This window comes from Nerophis lumbriciformis, linkage group LG08 (genome assembly GCF_033978685.3).
Source record: "Nerophis lumbriciformis linkage group LG08, RoL_Nlum_v2.1, whole genome shotgun sequence".
NCBI lineage: Eukaryota > Metazoa > Chordata > Actinopteri > Syngnathiformes > Syngnathidae > Nerophis > Nerophis lumbriciformis.
In genome coordinates, this window is record NC_084555.2 from 17,429,167 (window position 1) to 17,448,511 (window position 19,345).

The following is a 19,345-nucleotide window of genomic DNA, read 5'->3' on the forward strand; positions in this document are numbered from 1 at the left end:
CTTTGTGGGGACATTGTTGATTGTCATGTCATGTTCGGATGTTCATTGTCTTTGCTCCACAGTAAGTCTTTGCTGTCGTCCAGCATTCTGTTTTTGTTTACTTTGTAAGCCAGTTCAGTTTTAACCTTCCCTAAGCTTCAATGCCTTTTCTTAGGGGCACTCACCTTTTTGTTTATTTTTGGTTTAAGCATTAGACACCTTTTTACCTGCACACTGCCTCCCGCTGTTTCCCACATTTACCAAGCAATTAGCTACCTGCTGCCACCTACTGATATGGAAGAGTATTACACGGTTACTCTGCCGAGCTCTAGACAGCACCGACACTCAACAACAACACATCATTTGCAGACTATAATTACTGGTTTGCTAAAAAATATTTTTAACCCAAATAGGTGAAATTAGATAATCTCCCACGGCACACCAGACTGTATCTCATGGCACACTAGTGTGCCACGGCACAGTGGTTGAAAAACACTGCATTAAACAATGTAACAAGGTTTTCCAAAATAAATCAACTCAAGTTACTGCCATATTTATTATTGAAGTCACAAAGTGCATTATTTTTTTTAACATGCCTCAAAACAGCAGCTTGGAATTTGGGACATGCTCTCCCTAAGGGGTAGCGGGGGGTGTACAGGTAAAAGCCAGTAAATTAGAATATTTTGAAAAACTTGATTTATTTCAGTAATTGCATTCAAAAGGTGTAACTTGTACATTATATTTATTCATTGCACACAGACTGATGCATTCAAATGTTTATTTCATTTAATTTTGATGATTTGAAGTGGCAACAAATGAAAATCCAAAATTCCGTGTGTCACAAAATTAGAATATTACTTAAGGCTAATACAAAAAAGGGATTTTTAGAAATGTTGGCCAACTGAAAAGTATGAAAATGAAAAATATGAGCATGTACAATACTCAACACTTGGTTGGAGCTCCTTTTGCCTCAATTACTGCGTTAATGCGGCGTGGCATGGAGTCGATGAGTTTCTGGCACTGCTCAGGTGTTATGAGAGCCCAGGTTGCTCTGATAGTGGCCTTCAACTCTTCTGCGTTTTTGGGTCTGGCATTCTGCATCTTCCTTTTCACAATACCCCACAGATTTTCTATGGGGCTAAGGTCAGGGGAGTTGGCGGGCCAATTTAGAACAGAAATACCATGGTCCGTAAACCAGGCACGGGTAGATTTTGCGCTGTGTGCAGGCGCCAAGTCCTGTTGGAACTTGAAATCTCCATCTCCATAGAGCAGGTCAGCAGCAGGAAGCATGAAGTGCTCTAAAACTTGCTGGTAGACGGCTGCGTTGACCCTGGATCTCAGGAAACAGAGTGGACCGACACCAGCAGATGACATGGCACCCCAAACCATCACCCAACCATGCACATTTTGCATTTCCTTTGGAAATCGAGGTCCCAGAGTCTGGAGGAAGACAGGAGAGGCACAGGATCCACGTTGCCTGAAGTCTAGTGTAAAGTTTCCACCATCAGTGATGGTTTGGGGTGCCATGTCATCTGCTGGTGTCGGTCCACTCTGTTTCCTGAGATCCAGGGTCAACGCAGCCGTCTACCAGCAAGTTTTAGAGCACTTCATGCTTCCTGCTGCTGACCTGCTCTATGGAGATGGAGATTTCAAGTTCCAACAGGACTTGGCGCCTGCACACAGCGCAAAATCTACCCGTGCCTGGTTTACGGACCATGGTATTTCTGTTCTAAATTGGCCCGCCAACTCCCCTGACCTTAGCCCCATAGAAAATCTGTGGGGTATTGTGAAAAGGAAGATGCAGAATGCCAGACCCAAAAACGCAGAAGAGTTGAAGGCCACTATCAGAGCAACCTGGGCTCTCATAACACCTGAGCAGTGCCAGAAACTCATCGACTCCATGCCACGCCGCATTAACGCAGTAATTGAGGCAAAAGGAGCTCCAACCAAGTGTTGAGTATTGTACATGCTCATATTTTTCATTTTCATACTTTTCAGTTGGCCAACATTTCTAAAAATCCCTTTTTTGTATTAGCCTTAAGTAATATTCTAATTTTGTGACACACAGAATTTTGGATTTTCATTTGTTGCCACTTCAAATCATCAAAATTAAATGAAATAAACATTTGAATGCATCAGTCTGTGTGCAATGAATAAATATAATGTACAAGTTACACCTTTTGAATGCAATTACTTAAAAAAATAAAGTTTTTCAAAATATTCTAATTTACTGGCTTTTACCTGTATATTGTAGCGTCCCGGAAGAGTTAGTGCTGCAAGGGGTTCTGGGTATTTGTTCTGTTGTGTTTATGTTGTGTTACGGTGCGGATGTTCTCCCGAAATGTGTTTGTCATTCTTATTTGGTGTGGGTTCACGGTGTGGCGCATATTTGTAACAGTGTGACCTGTATGGCTGTTGACCAAGAATGCCTGCATTCACTTGTGTGTGTGTGTGAAAAGCCGTAGATATTATGTGACTGGTCCGGCACGCAAAGGCAATACCTTTAAGGTTTATTGGCGCTCTGTACTTCTCCCTACGTCCATGTACACAGCGGCGTTTTAAAAAGTCATACATTTTACTTTTTGAAACCGATACCGATAATTATGAAACCGATACCGATAATGTCCGATATTACATTTTAAAGCATTTATCGGCCGATAATATCGGCAGTCCGATATTATCGGACATCTCTAATCACAAAGATTGTTTGAGGCATGCTTGATGAAAATGTTTTTAGGAAGTTATAGGCACGTTGTGCCAAGTGGTGAAGATGGCGTCACGACTGTGCATTTTTGGAAATGTCTCATGACATCCTTACCCAAAGGTTTTTAATCCGGGGGACATACAGGAAGACCCAAAAGAGTGTTTTTTTTCTCCTGGAACAAGTGCTTTGTCAGGCGGTTTTAAGTTTAGATGCCGATTCTTACCATCCATGTATTAACTATGGTTTGTACTATTGACAGTGTAGCAGCGTAACAGACAATCTTTAAACTTGTTTCTTATTCTCTTTTATTACATACAATTGTTTGAGTAAAACAAAGATAAATGTACACAACTGAACAAAAGCAAAAACTACTATCTACTACTCATTTAAATTCTTTGGTTTTTGCTCTCAAAGTCCTACTGTGTCCAGAGACTTACTCTCTGACACATGAACAAAAATGGAATTATTGATTTAATTACTAACCTTGATCATACTGTCACTACCCTATAGCCACACTATCGATCCACCCTGCCCCAATATGTACACCTGGCCACCACACATCAACAGACCACTTTTATGTTATCCTCTCTCTAGAATAGACTATTATAAATCTATGGCTAGTTTAGCGATTAGCATGCCTTCTTGTCTGCTCCTGGTTCCTATTACTTGGTGTACAACATGCTCATGACTAAAGCCAGACGGGATCAGCTTCTGTGATCAGCATTGAAAGGTTTTAATCGGCATTGACCGATCCCCCAGCCCGCCCGCCGCCCCCAACCGCCCCATTTCACTTAAACCATTTTTTAAATAATTGTGTTGATTTGTACATCTCCTTTGGGACAGACACATGCATGTTTGTGCAAGCGTAAAAGAAGCCAAGCAACTTCAGATAAAAGGCTAGCGATCCCGGAGACCACCTGTGTTTTAGCTCAATGGTCGTAAGATCGGCTGCCAAAGGGGTGATGTGGGTTTGAGCGCTGCTAGGAGAGAGAGAGAGAGAGAGGAGAGAGAGCATACATAATTGCTAGGCGAAGCTGAGCTGTTATTAACAGCTATGAACAACAATCATTGCATTCCACCGTCAAAATCGGGGGCCCCTGATTGTGTGGGGGCCCTGGGCTTTAGCTCAATTAAGCCCTTGACAACCTGAAGCTCAATTGTTGTGATATTGGTAATACTGATTAGAGGGGTACTGATAATTAGTAATTAATCTGTATTAACAATCTTGAATATTTTATTTTGTGATCCTTATCATACATATTTGGCAAGTCGTGATCTATATTTGGTCAGTTGTGGTTTTTACTCATAACAGCAGATTTTGGTCTTTGATAGATGTCCTCACCTACAATAAGAATAAGAGCATGACTCAGTTACACATTCCGTGTTGTCTGAGACTCATTGATGAAGACACTAGATCCCAAGTTACTCCTGAATCTGCACTTGTATTTTAATGAAGCTGAATTTAAAGGGGAACATTATCACCAGACCTATGTAAGCGTCAATATATACCTTGATGTTGCAGAAAAAAGACCATATATTTTTTTAACCGATTTCCGAACTCTAAATGGGTGAATTTTGGCGAATTAAACGCCTTTCTAATATTCGCTCTCGGAGCGATGACGTCACAACGTGACGTCGCATCTCAAACACCGAGTCAAATCAGCTCTGTTATTTTCCGTTTTTTTCAACTGTTTTCCGTACCTTGGAGACATCATGCCTCGTCGGTGTGTTGTCGGAGAGTGTAACAACACGAACAGGGACGGATTCAAGTTGCACCAGTGGCCCAAAGATGCGAAAGTGGCAAGAAATTGGACGTTTGTTCCGCACACTTTACCAACGAAAGCTATGCTACAACAGAGATGGCAAGAATGTGTGGATATCCTGCGACACTCAAAGCAGATGCATTTCCAACGATAAAGTCAAAGAAATCTGCCGCCAGACCCCCATTGAAACTGCCGGAGTGTGTGAGCAATTCAGGGACAAAGGACATCGGTAGCACGGCAAGCAATGGCTGCAGTTTGTTCCCGCAGACGAGCGAGCTAAACCCCCCTGGATGTCTTGGCTCACACCGTCCCGAAGATGATCAAGAGAAGAATATCGACCCTAGCTTCCCTGGCCTGCTGACATGAGGGTATGTCTACAGAATATATTAATTGATGAAAATTGGGCTGTCTGCACTCTCAAAGTGCATGTTGTTGCCAAATGTATTTCATATGCTGTAAACCATTGTTCATAGTTGTTAGTTTCCTTTAATGCCAAACAAACACATACCAATCGTTGGTTAGAAGGCGATCGCCGAATTCGTCCTCGCTTTCTCCCGTGTCGCTGGCTGTCGTGTCGTTTTCGTCGGTTTCGCTTGCATACGGTTCAAACCGATATGGCTCAATAGCTTCAGTTTCTTCTTCAATTTTGTTTTCGCTACCTGCCTCCACACTACAACCATCCGTTTCAATATATGCGTAATCTGTTGAATCGCTTAAACCGCTGAAATCCGAGTCTGAATCCGAGCTATTGTCGCTATAGCTTGCTGTTCTTTCCGCCATGTTTGTTTGTGTTGGCTTCACTATGTGACGTCACAGGACAATGGACGGGTGGTTAAAATCAGGCACTTTGAAGCTTTTTTTAGGGATATTGCGTGATGGGTAAAATTTTGAAAAAAACTTCGAAAAATATAATAAGCCACTGGGAACTGATTTTTAATGGTTTTAACAATTCTGAAATTGATGAGCCGGAAAGTAGTGTAGTAAAGCTAACTCTGTAGACCCACATGTCCATTACAGTACGGTAGCAAAAAACCAATCAATCAACAACATTAGCTGCTGTTCTTGGAGAGAACACTTGGACATGTATTTCATTTACAATACTCAGTTCTGTTCCTTTTTGAAATGCAACAAACCAAATCAGTTTCCAGCTGCATAAAACTACTAATGAGCTCGCCTCAAGCAGTGCATTTTACATAAAAACATCCAGAGATGTCGCCCAAATGTCACATAGTATCTAGCCAGAATCTGCTGAGTGAAAACCACAGCTGAGTAAATTAGGGAACTCTGCCCCTTGTCGCTTTATCACGGCCCAAAGGCCCTTGTTTTGTGTGCTGAATCATTGTCGTGAATGCTTCAAGATCCTGGACGGCTGTGGCCTCCTGGCTGTGTCCAATAATTAATCATACAAAATGATTTAAAACAGAGCAGCCTGGCATCACAGTTCGCCAGTCTGTGCATAAAAGCATTTGTCTTGAGACAAAAAAAATGAAATTGACTAATGTGGACTACACTGCCCTGCTGGCTTTGCCTAGGAAAGCCAGAGCTGATAAATATGCACAAAAACAAGATGACCATGCATCAGTGTTTCCCAAAGAACCTTCTCACAGTACAGTATATGATCCATTTTGTTGTCCAGAGAATGAATGGCACAATCGATGGAAAAGCCGGCTCGTACCGAACAGTCGTAAGTCTAGTACGGACCTTTGGGGAGGGGGGGTTTGTGGTCGAGACTAAGGTGTGCCCCTGGAGGATGCCCTACCTTGTGTGGTTCCTTGCAAGGCTGGACTGAAACCAAAAAATGGCCCTGGCAATTTTTATTTTTTATTTGTATTTTTTAAGTTTTGTTTTAATTTGTTGTCCTGTCCAGCTTCTCAGGCAGGTCATATAGTTGATGTAGATGCCCATATCGCCTGTTCAGATTTACTTTACAAAAGAGAAGTGTTCTCTTGTTGCCTTTTTTGTATTTGTATTTGACTTTATTAAATGTATTTATATTATCATTCTGTGCAGCCGGGCCGGAGCAGGAGGGGATAGAAAGAGAAAAAAAAGGAGGACAGAGGGGGAAATTGTGGGGACAAGAGGGGGATAAGACAGAGAGACGACAACAACAACAACAGCAAACACAACAACTGAGCAACATGGGCAAATATGACATGTACAAATATGATGGTAAAAGTGATAGCAAAGAAGCAGTTAGTGAAATAAATAATAATACAGAAAAAACAATGAGCATCATTACACTACAAATGGAGCAATACAAAAATGACACAATATGTTACTGCATATGTCAGCAGACTAATTAGGAGCCTTTGTTTGTTTACTTACTATTAAAAGACAAGTTGTCTTGTATGTTCACTATGTTATTTAGGGACAAAATTATTCTTCGATTGCAATAAGAAACATATATTTAAGATATGTTGTTAAAATAAAGCCAATAATGCAATTTTTTATTTAGAAAAGTACCGAAAGTATCAAATTACATTTTGGTACTGGTACTGGTACTAAAATATTGGTATCGGGACAACACTAATCACTAGTGGACATATCCACTATGATGACCCTTGATCTGATCTCTGTGTGTTAAGAAACATGTTGTAATGCCATCTATTGTACGACAAGCTGCATTCACACAGACAGTTCATTTCATCTTATTGAATGTATAGGCAGAGCATAATCTAATAATGGTGATCTAATTTTTTCTGTAGCGGGCCACCACAAATAAATGAATGCATCAAAAACACTGCCCATACAGAAAAGCGGAAGTTTTTGCACTAGCGCTGAAAATAAAAAATGGGTGTAGAAGAGAAGTATTGCCATCAAATGAGGATACTGTGTAACATAGAGTTTGCACACAATAACTAGAGATATATTGTGTACTGTATTGACATCTATGACATACACATAATCATATAGCAGCATGAACTCTCGTTTAAACGCTGCATGTAATGAAAGTGCAATGAAAGCACAATACACATAAACATGACACACACAGGCACCCTGGGCCGAGGGCTTGGCAGAGCAGAGTAGATAGATTAGTGTAATAGCCTCGGCCAAGGCAATCATCTCCCCACTGTGGAGCGTCAAATGCTGGCTGCAACATTCAGCTCAGGCACAAAGAAATTAGTCACAATGACTAGGTCAGTGTGGACAAATTCTCCCTCCTAGCAGTTTAGTCAATGAATGATCTGTTATGTTACCCAAAAATATAAATTTGCCTGAAACATTTTTTAGAATTTTTTTTTTTATGAAGTTACCATGAACTAGCGTATATGTTAGGGGTTTGAGTTGTACAACTCACAATTCAAGTGCATTATTGGAGTGACAAGTCGATGTACAGTACACCCCTAATATCTGTTACTATAGTCCAGGGGTAGGGAACCTATGGCTCTAGAGCCAGATGTGGCTCTTTTGATGACTGCATCTGGCTCTCAGACAAATTGTAGCTGTCATTGCTTCAATCAATCAATCAATCAATGTTTATTTATATAGCCCTAAATCACAAGTGTCTCAAAGGGCTGCACAAGCCACAACGACATCCTCGGTACAAAGCCCACATAAGGGCAAGGAAAAACTCACCCCAGTGGGACGTCGATGTGAATAACTATGAGAAACCTTGGAGAGGACCGCATATGTGGGTAACCCCCCCCCCCCCCCCCCCCCCCTCTAGGGGAGACCGAATGCAATGGATGTCGAGTGGGTAATAAATAAATGATAAATGGGTTGTACTTGTATAGCGCTTTTCTACCTTCAAGGTACTCAAAGCGCTTTGACACTACTTCCACATTTACCCATTCACACACACATTCACACACTGATGGAGGGAGCTGCCATGCAAGGCGCTAACCAGCACCCATCAGGAGCAAGGGTGAAGTGTCTTGCTCAGGACACAACGGACATGACGAGGTTGGTACTAGGTGGGGATTGAACCAGTGACCCTCGGGTTGCGCACGGCCACTGTTCCACTGCGCCACGCCGTCCCGGTCTGACATAATATTGTGAGAGTCCAGTCCATAGTGGATCCAACATAATAGTAAGAGTCCAGTCCATAGTGGGGCCAGCAGGACATCATCCCGAGCGGAGACGGGTCAGCAGCGCAGAGATGTTCCCAGCCGATGCACAGGCGAGCGGTCCACCCCGGGTCCCGACTCTGGACAGCCAGCACTTCATCCATGGCCACCGGATCTGTGCCCCCCCCTCCACAAGGAAGAGGAAAGCAGAGGAGAAAAGAAAAGAAACGGCAGATCAACTGGTCTAAAAGGGGGGTCTATTTAAAGGTTAGAGTATACAAATGAGTTTTAAGATGGGACTTAAATGCTTCTACTGAGGTAGCATCTCTAATTGTTACCGGTAGGGCATTCCATAGTACTGGAGCCCAAATAGAAAACACTCTATAGCTCGCAGACTATTTTTGGGCTCTGGGAATCACTAATAAGCCGGAGTTCTTTGAACGCAGATTTCTTGCCGGGACATATGGTACAATACAATCGACAAGATAGGACGGAGCTAGACACGATAAGTAATGAATAATTCTGCTGGTAATTACAGTGTTAAAAATAACCATGTATCAACCAGACTACAAAGCCATCAGCAAAACCATGCAGCACCAGAAGTCGCATTAATGGTAAGAAGTATTTTATTTATTATTGGTTAGCTTCACAATAACACTGTTATTAAAAATAATAAGAAACTTATTATACTCTAAAAACGTTGGCCTAACTTAAAAATGTACACATTTCGTTTTATTCAGTGTTAACATTTTTTATACGACTCTTACGGAAATACATTTTAAAATATTTGGCTTTTATGGCTCTCTCAGCCCAAAAGGTTCCCGACCCCTGCTATAGTCTATTAGTACTGTATATATTGGTAAGGTTTGAACGTTAACAAAACAGATTTGTGTTTATTTGGCCGTTGGTATGTTAGCTGGGCACTTCTTGCTTTACAGAGGATGATGTTGCATCGGGATTATTTTGGGATTCTGAGGCCAAGGAACTGGTCGAATCAGACTCCCAACAGCAAATTCTTACAAACAAGAGTGAAAGTGTTTGTGTTTGTTCCTCTGTAACTCTCCGGTTTATGGAGAACATAGGACATTATTCTTGGAGAGGACAAAATTCCATAATGACTCAAAACAGTAAAACAAAAAATTAATTCCCACAAGGGATGTAACTGTCATGACCCGTTGTCCGGATCATGTTTTATTTTAGTTTGACTCCTTCATTTCTGTTTCAGCACCCCTGGCTTTATGTTTTCTTGGTTGCCATGGGTGCTGATTATTTCCACCTGCCTCTGATTAGTGTTCAGGACGCTCACCTGCTCCCGGGCACAAATCAGAGAGCTATGTATTCCTGCTTTTCGCCACACTCAGTCTGGCTGTCTTGTTTGCTCAATGCGTGGGCTGGTATAGCTCGGTTGGTAGAGTGGCTGTGCCAGCAACTTGAGGGTTCCAGGTTTGATCCCCGCTTTCGCCATCCTAGTCACTGCCGTTGTGTCCTTGGGCAAGACACTTTACCCGCCTGCTCCCAGTGCCACCCACACTGGTTTAAATGTAACTTAGATATTGTGTTTCACTATGTAAAGTGCTTTGAGTCACTAGAGAAAAAGCGCTATATAAATATAATTCACCTCACAATGCAACAAGTTACGTGTGTTCACCTCTTGATTCCGGAGCTAAACTTTGCCATTTGTTTGCTTGTTTGCCATGCTAAGCTGTTCCTTTAGCTTACCATAGCTTCCCGTGCTACCAGCACGCTTCCTATATTTGTGTATTCCTGTCTGACTGATTTATGGTAAATAAATCATTGTCTTACCTTCACTGTGCCTCCAGAGTTCCGTCTGCATCCTGGGAAAATGATCCGCGCCGTAACAGTAACGTCAGTATTATTGATAAATCGCGGTTAAATCATTACCATTTCATATTAAAATGATCGTAAACCGTGATTGATAACCATACTTTGATAAACTCACAGACCGGTTATAGGCTACTTCTCATTTACTAAAGAAGCAAACTTGCGTGCTAAATGCTTTTTAGCTTAAATGCTAACATTAAGGTATTTCCCCATTACAAACACCATATCCTAATCTAAATTTGTACACCAGGGGTGTCCTGATCTGTTATCGGCATGGCTCAAAAGTATCTAATAATAGCCTCCCATATTAGCAGTCGATCCCGCTCCTAAAATGATGTCAAGCCGCAATCGGAGCCAGCGTGCAGAGCCCACATGATCACAAGAATAGCCAAGTACTAGCAGCAAGTAGTAGCACTTGACTTATTGTAATAATACAATGGTTTATTGAGATGATAAAAATACAATAATACATATGTGTTATAATACCTATTGACCAATGTTGGACTGATTTTCTAGCAGCTTTTATTCACAAAATGTATCAATTATGTTTTTATTTATATCCCTTACTGTACCGGAAATTAACTAAAACTATTTATTCTTCAACTTCAAGAGTTTGTCTTATTGCCAGTCAAGATGTAAAATCTTAAATAATATTAATTATGGTCTTAAAAAAAGTCTTGTTGGAACCTGTCGAGACTTTGACTACAAAATACATAATACATGTCAGTATGATTTGATTTGTGTATAGACGTCACATATTTATACACACAAAGGAAGTTTAAGGCCGTAGCAATAAAATGAGAATTAATATAACTGAACTACTCAAATGCCATCTGTGTGAATGTGGACTTGTAAGAGCAGATGACTTTCACTGCTGCTGCTAATCTTGGGAGCGAGGTAGATGAAAACATCAAGAGCAGCACAGGGGAAAACAGTCATGGTCAGCTCAGTGTTCAGAAGGTCCTTTTAGTATTCATGGGATCACAAGGATGGTCACAGAGAGAGAGACACACACACACACACACACATCACAAACACACTCTCTTACAGCCCTGTGGTAGAATTCCACAGAGGGCAATCTGGGTGCATTGGCTATGTGGTAATACTAACCACTAAACCTTAACACGTCATCTAACTCTAAACCAGATACTTCACCTGGCCAGAGCATTTCTTCACACAGTTCAGTAACACTCAGGGCCAAGAACTGCGAATTAGCCCTCTCTGCTTTTAATGAGGAATTTCATTAGCATTTTAATGAGGAAATCCAGGGAAGCTGACAGGCCATTTCAAAGAAACCGAAGGACAAATGGGCAAATTCTGACATTAAAAGGTACCCGATGAAAGATAATTACATTTCCAGCAAAGAATCTAAAACTAATGTAAAACTTACAGCTTTTGTTTTTGTTTTCCTTTGCTATATAACAATGAACTATACATAGAAACTGTGACCGAAGAAACAAAATGAATGTTAACTGAGATGATGCATTTCTTTTCCGTGACAGAATGATCCCTCCATCCAGCCAGAGCTTCCTGGTCAACAACCTAGCAGCGGGAAGCCAGTACAACCTATGCGTGCTCGCCATCTACGACGACATCATCACCTCCCTGACTGCAACCCGCGTGGTCGGCTGCGTGCAGTTCACCACAGAGTCGGAGTATATGAGGTGCCATTTCATGCAGTCCCAGTTCCTCGGCGGGACTATGATCATCATCATTGGAGGGATTATAGTGGCTTCTGTGCTCGTGTTCATAATCATCTTGATGATACGGTATAAGGTGGGTATGGCTGTGCGTCTCCATCTGTTTGAACGGCATGTCAAACATGTTGTTTGATATTATGGCCATTGCACTATACTCTCCGCTTTCACTCAAACGCGTCACATTTCCTTTCCAATACCTGTTGCTGGTTTCCATTATAAGCTGTTTTCAGACTGGGTGATTAGCAAAATAATCAACATCTGCACCTTGAGGAAGGGTAGTCTTCTGTTGGGGTTTTGCTACCCCTAAACGACTGCATTCCCCATGCTCAAGAGCTCAATCTGCCCATGAGTGGAATCAGAGTTTTCCTTCTGGCTCCCCAGCCTCACCAGTCCAGCCTGCGACCATCTTCACGGGGATGGCAGCGAATAATTTGCTTTTATTCGGGTCACTTGCACCTAGGGATGGGTACCAAATTCATTACCTATTCAGTAAATTTCGTCGGCACCTAAAATCAAACGGGACTATATTTCTACCCCTTTGTTGAAAATGAGTCACATCCGGTTGCAGAATTGTCACGGGTTCAAGCATTTGGCAGGGAAATCGGACTAAGTCGGACTGTCTCTTGGTAATGTCACAATTTCCAATGCCAATGAAACAAGCATGCCTGATGAACACTTGAAAGTACAGTAAGGCTTCATTTTTTGAAGTGCTCTAGCGTGATGCGAACATTTTATATGCCATAGACCTACTGCTGATTAGCACTATACATGTAGATTTTACCACCTCTAAATTTGGTAAGGAACACTACAACTGAGATAAAAGTGAAAGTGAACATTTTCCACCTTAGCAGAATGAACTATTTGAGGAACGAAACACAATGAATCCACCCTGTATTTGTATTTTTGCACATATACACACATAGCATACTCCCTAGTTTCGATGGTGATAAGAGGTGCCAGGTATGAGTTGGGGCGAAAGTAGATGTGTGTTTGTGTGTGTGGATTAGCTCAAAAATACACACACTTAGAATAACTTTCGGTTTTGTTGGACTGAATCCCATGCAACTCCGCTTGGAAGGGGTAGCAAAATGGACAAAAGCATGTGAGCAGTGGGACCATCTTGAGAGAATGTGCCAGACTTTGTAGACTCTGGTCTTCTCTCCTGCGCTAGTGCTAATGTTTGTACTTACTCTATTTGTAGAATAAATTGTTAAACCTTAATTTTAGTCTCCTTGTTTTATTTAGACAATCGCTAGAACAAAATAACCTGGGAGGACTTTGCCCTTAAGAACTTAAAAAGGGGAAGCCGCAACAAATGCAAGTTAAAATCCAACAGATGTTGTGAAAGTACAAACACTTTCAGTACAAACACTTTGTAGGGCTCAACACAAGACCAGACCGTCACATTCTACTGAAAGGCAAAGATTACTACCTGGCTACGGCAGCACATCTTAGCCTATACACTACTGCCATCGGGACTTCCGGGACAAGGATTAAAAGTGACGTGTGTTGTGGAGTTGAAAGGGGAAAGGAAAGTTCCCAGGAAAAGAGAGCACGACACGGAGATTCAGCCTGTTGTACAAGAACGTTGTATTTTGTGAAATAAAAAAAGACAAATTGAGAATCTGTCTGTTGGGATCTTACAATATTGATAGACGGCACACCACAGAGACAGTACGCGGTGTTGACGTTATGTATCTTCTGGGTAATTATTTGGCGGGCAGCCGTGACTTCCACGTTGTTTTAAAGAAACTGTCTACTGATCTCTAGTCTCACGCGACACCCTGTCCATGTATCTACATTGTTTCTCGTCTCCAGTTTTGTAAGTAACGTAACAAGCTTGTGACTCTTTTTACGGACAACCCTGGCTCCCGTGTCTTTTTAAAGACAAAAACCTTCAGCTGATTTCTAGTTCAGCGTGATAACCGGTTTATGTGTCAACACTCGATTAACCTAAATATTCACAATTGAACCATATCGACGATTGAGGGGGCTAAAACTGGCGCAGCCGAACCGGCCACCTCTCGGTCGCATCAGTTTATCGTTAACAACCCTAACACTGACCAGTGGAGGGGAATTTTTACGTATGATCTCCTGATAGTTGGAAAAAACCCTCTAGTCGCCTCCCTAAAAAGGGGGACCGCCACTGTAGTCTGCCAGTCCAGAGGTCCAGTCCCCAACTCGGCTTTGTCTATTAAAGGTGGGTCAGTGAGATTGAAGTCTTCCATCCACCGTCCAACCCCTGTAGACACGACACTGCTTGCCCTTTCTAAAGCGTCGTATGGTTGTCCTAGTATCTCTTCTCGGCCAGATGCGAAATAATGCTCCATGGCTTTATTGAAATCCTCCTAACATTAAGTTTTTTCTTCACCGACCGTTGAGGCAGAGGTGTAAATTGAAGACCAGACGAACGGAAGGTTCTGCGAAACATTTACAGCACACCCTCACTATGTGCTTTGGTGTACTAGGTCTCCACGACATGCTCCCCTGCTATCTAATCCAACTCCTCACCAGATAGTAATTAGCTACCGTAATTTCCGTTTTATGGAGCTCACCTAAATCCAAGCTGCACCCACCTAATTTTTGGACAGATTGTATTTTGTACATATAGATAGACAATTCCATATAGTAGCCTACCAGAGAGGTCATTGGGAACCGTCTTTGTTCTTCTCCTCTGTCTTCCGGGGCCCGCTAGTGGTAGTGGATTTTCGTTTCATGCGGCGGCTTTTTCTTTTCTGATGGCCGAGTCGATCCTCTTAGTAATTTTAGTGAGGGTGAGTCCATAATGCCTGACTGAATGATTGTGTGAGAACGTTTGATTTTAATGTGTATAATTTAATTGGACTACAGTGAGCTGTTGGCAATTTCATTGGTGTGATGTGACGAGTCTAAATTTATTGGCGTCCCGTGAAAAAAATCCATGCAACTTTCTATTAACCGCGTGGAAAAAGTAGCGGCTTATAGCCCGGAAATTACGTTAACAGCTTAACCCCGCTCTTTACCTAAATGTCCAAGACATATGGTCGCAGGTCTGATGATGGGACTACAAAGTGGTTGATAGACCTGCAATTTAAGGGTGTCTTAGGGCCAGGTGCACATATTTATCCACATCCATATTCTTAAACATGGTGTTTGTTTGCAACTTGCATGTATAAACTGTCGGGCATTAAGTCTCTCAGTAAAACAACGGAGTCCTCAGAGGGTCAACTCCATCCATCCAAACTGTTATCTGGTGCATAGACACAAACTACAGTCAGAGACAGTTCCTTGGACCCCCTTTTTGTTTACTTGGAAAAAATGCCACAATGTTTGTTATTATATTAATAACATATACCGTATTTTTCGGACTATAAGTCGCAGTTTTTTTCATAGTTTGGCCGGGGGTGCGACTTATACTCAGGAGCGACTTATGTGTGAAATTATTAACACATTACCGTAAAATATCAAAAAATATTATTTAGCTCATTCACGTAAGAGACTAGACGTATAAGATTTGATCGGATTTAGCGATTAGAAGTGACAGATTGTTTGATAAACGTATAGCATGTTCTATATGTTATAGTTATTTGAATGACTCTTACCATAATATGTTACGTTAACATACCAGGCACGTTCTTATTTATGCGTCATATAACGTACACTTATTCAGCCTGTTGTTCACTATTCTGTATTTATTTTAAATTGCCTTTCAAATATCCATTCTTGGTGTTGAGTTTTATCAAATAAATTTCCCCAAAAAATGCGACTTATACTCCAGTGTGACTTATATATGTTTTTTTCCTTCTTTATTGTGCATTTTCGGCCGGTGCGACTTATACTCCGAAAAATACGGTACCTGCCCAAGCTGTGAATGGAAGCTACGGCACCTTCCTTTTGACATCTGCAGCAGGCCCATATCAAGTTATTGGTTCACAATGGAGTCGGTTTTATTTCACTTCATGTGGTAAAATAATCATTGGGAATGCTAATCTCACAAGCGGTAGCCTCATACTTGCCAACCTTGAGACCTCCGATTTCGGGAGGTGGGGTGGGGGGCGTGGTCGGGGGTGGGGCGGGGGCGTGGTTAAGAGGGGAGGAGTATATTGACAGCTAGAATTCACCATTCTACATCCTGAAAATATGCAAACAAAACTGTGTTTAGATAATTGATACTTCAAACTTGCATAAATAAATCTTAAGGAATTTAACATAACTTGGCTTCTGAGAGCTTCAAAATGTAATGAAAAAAATGCTAAAGTTGTTGATAAACAAGCAATTATTTTAATAATTAAATATTAAATTATTATGATAATTTAAAATTAATTATTTCAAATATGTTTATTTTAATGTATAATTATATGGCTGGATGTAATAAGGAGTCAGAAAAAATACAATTAATTTTGATGTTTTTAGCAAAATATAGTAAAAATGTATTTAGTTTTTTTTTTTTTGTTTTTTTTTTAATAGATATATTTATTTTTAGGTAAGATAAACATAATAATACAATTTAACTTTAGTCTGGATGATTTAGTTCTTGTCACCCTGTTGTCCTCCCGTCGTGAAAAAAGGCTGTCCTCACTCAGGTCCGCATGGAGCTGGAGGGGGCGTGGCCTCCAGCTCCGGCTGAAAATCGGGAGATTTTCGGGAGAATATTTGTCCCGGGAGGTTTTCGGGAAAGGCGCTGAATTTCGGGGGTCTCCCGGAAAATTCGGGAGGGTTGGCAAGTATGGGTAGACTTGAAGCTTTGAAAAAAGAAAGCAGTATGTATCATCTTTGAAAAGGCATAATTTCGATCTGTCCCTGCATGTCATCTCATTCACAGTACAGGTGCACATAATGAAGTGTGTGGAGTGTATATTAAGACACCTGTGTGTTTCCCCACTCAGGTGTGTAACCCAGGAGAGGGTGTTAAAGGCATGTCAATGTCGATGACCACCGTTCACTCTCAGACCAACCGGCAGCAGTCGCAGAGATGCAGTGTGACTCCCAGCACCTCCAAGCAAGGCTCAATCGGATTGGACGACTTCTCGGGAGGCTCAAAGAAGAGGAGCGGAGGGACGGGCGGGAAAGATGTGACGACGCTTTCGTCCAATTCCTCTCTGCCAGACGGCTCTACCGCCATGTCTGTTCTCAGCCAGCAATGGGCACCGGCTGAGGAGCCTGGTGCGGAGAGAGCTCACTCCGGCGTCTCCTCGCCCACCGCCACCAGACCCAAGCGGAAGCCGGCGCCGGGTAAACCAGGCTCAACTTGTTCAAACACGTCAGCCGGCGCGGAAAACCTCCCCTGTTTGTCCCCTCGCTCCTCCTCCACTAGTTCGTCCGTACTCCCCGCGCCTTCCACCCCTCTCGATACCCTCAACACCAACCGCAACAACTCCACCTCGTTTAACCAAGCTCTGCCTCCTCTCGCCGCCAGTCCCAACGTCCGCTACCGAGAAACCCCCATACTGCGCCGAGCTCCGCGCGCCCACACCTCCTCCGCTGCTAAGTACCAGACTCTCCCAGCGGAGGAGGGCGGGCGGAGCAGGGCGAGGAGGAGGTACTCGCTCAGCGAGGGAGGCTCCAAGACACTCTCGTCCCATAGAGGGATTGCAGGAGCACCAAGGTTAGGACGCATAGTGCGGGACAAAAGGAGTCAATCCATGAGTGGGATGCTCCTCTCCAAAGAAGGGGATGGAGACTCCAGTAGAGGGCGCTGTGATTCGGACTGGATCTTGGAAAGCACAGTTTGAACTGGAACCAGAGAACAATCACACACTCTTATGTTATTTTGGGAGTTTTGACTTGACACTGGTGTGTGTGTGTGTGTGTGTGTGTGTGTGTGTTGTTTCTATCTAGTGTGAGCATATTTGTGTCCATGTTGTTTTGCTAAGGATGCGAGGATGAGTGAGCAGGTGTCCATATTTTTTTTCTCAACGTCACCATGTTTCACCGCAATTCTCCGGTTTCTACTCTGACAGTCCGGAGCAAGTGGGTTATCTTGCCTCGTCTCGTCCTCAACGCGTCTCGTCGGTTCCACTTTATAGCACAAGAAGAGAAGAAGACGATGGTGGGCTCGACACGTCATTTCCCCGGTACTTACTCACTCGGTCTGCAAATAACACAAAAAGGGAATTCTTGCTGGGGAAACAAACAAAAAGTCCCGTCCAAGAACTACGCCGCACGCCATCGGACAGTCACACCCGGACAGGAAGTGTGTCGACAGGTGCCTTCTTTTGCACAAAGACACTCTCTAATTGGAAGTGGATCTCCAACATGCTCCAGTGAGCAAAGAGCGGACATTCAGAGGAAGACAAAGTTTTCACACATAGCCTTTCTTCCCTACATGAGGGATAACGGTGACAAAGACACACGACCAGGTGGCGACTTTATGGACCTCATATGAAAGGGATATTTTTTAAAAGGGAAGAATATAAAGAAGAAAAAAAAAAAGCTTTTCACTGACATTGGTATACTACTGGTTGGTCACAAAGCTCATGTACAGAAAAAGACAACATGTACTGTGTTGTTATGTTGTGTCAAATAAAACAGGTTCAATTTCAAAAAGTAATTGGAGTCATTACAAGTCACGGCATGTGTGTTTTTTTTTTTTTTTCAATCCATAAGCAAGTTATGAAATGTTTCAAGGTCAGAATTACTCATCTTTTTATGCTTGCTGCCAATGTATTATGAGTAGTAAGTAGCTATCTGGCCTTTTCATCCCCTCCTGGAAGAATCATTATTGAGCCTCCAACAAAAAAAAAAAAAAAACACGACGCAGACTTTGGTTTCAGGTGCGCCCTTGAACGTTGTTAGAACTGAATGAATGTTCCGCGTGGACACAAAGGCCGAAACGCGTAAAAAAGTACCCGTTTTTTGAAATATCTATTATTGTGTGAACACGCGGGCATTCCAGACTGCTGGGAATTAGGAAATAGTCAAATAAACACGGCTGCCATCATCGATTCCAGGTACTTTATAGACAAGTACCGTATTTTTCGGACTATAAGTCGCAGTTTTTTTCATAGTTTGGCCGGGCTCCTGTGCGACTTATATATTTGTTTTTCCTTTTTTATTATGCATTTTCGGCAGGTGCGACTCATACTCCGGTGCGATTTATACTCCGAAAAATACGGTTATCTGAAAACTATTATTTACATTTTAGAAGCGCCCTGATCCGATGTTGGTACTGGCTATCACGGTAATTCTCAAACTGTGGTACACGGGCTTCATCTAATTGTACGCCAAAGAGTCACTTAATTATTAAGTATATTCTAACACAGTGTTACTGTTCAAACTGTGCAGTGGCCGAAATTATTAAATAGTATTGTCAAATAAAACCTCTGCCTTGTTTTTAATGAATACTTACACCATGTTTTGATTACCATGAAT

At 42.2% G+C, this 19,345-nt stretch overlaps 1 protein-coding gene across 5 annotated transcripts in view; it reads left to right on the forward strand.

Moving 5' to 3' along the window:
* Positions 1-19,345, forward strand: part of LOC133611506 (leucine-rich repeat and fibronectin type-III domain-containing protein 5-like) — a 313,487-nt gene that overhangs the window by 259,274 nt on the left and 34,868 nt on the right. For 4 of the 5 annotated variants that reach the window (XM_061968349.2, XM_072913648.1, XM_072913649.1 and 1 more), the window contains 2 exons: positions 11,798-12,071; positions 16,861-18,502. The exons of the other annotated variant lie outside the window; for it this stretch is intronic. In XM_061968349.2, the coding sequence (XP_061824333.2) occupies positions 11,798-12,071; positions 16,861-17,706 (1,120 nt within the window). In that variant the 3' untranslated portion in view covers positions 17,707-18,502. Of the gene's footprint in view, positions 1-11,797; positions 12,072-16,860; positions 18,503-19,345 lie in introns of those variants that run through there. 5 annotated transcript variants of the gene reach the window in all.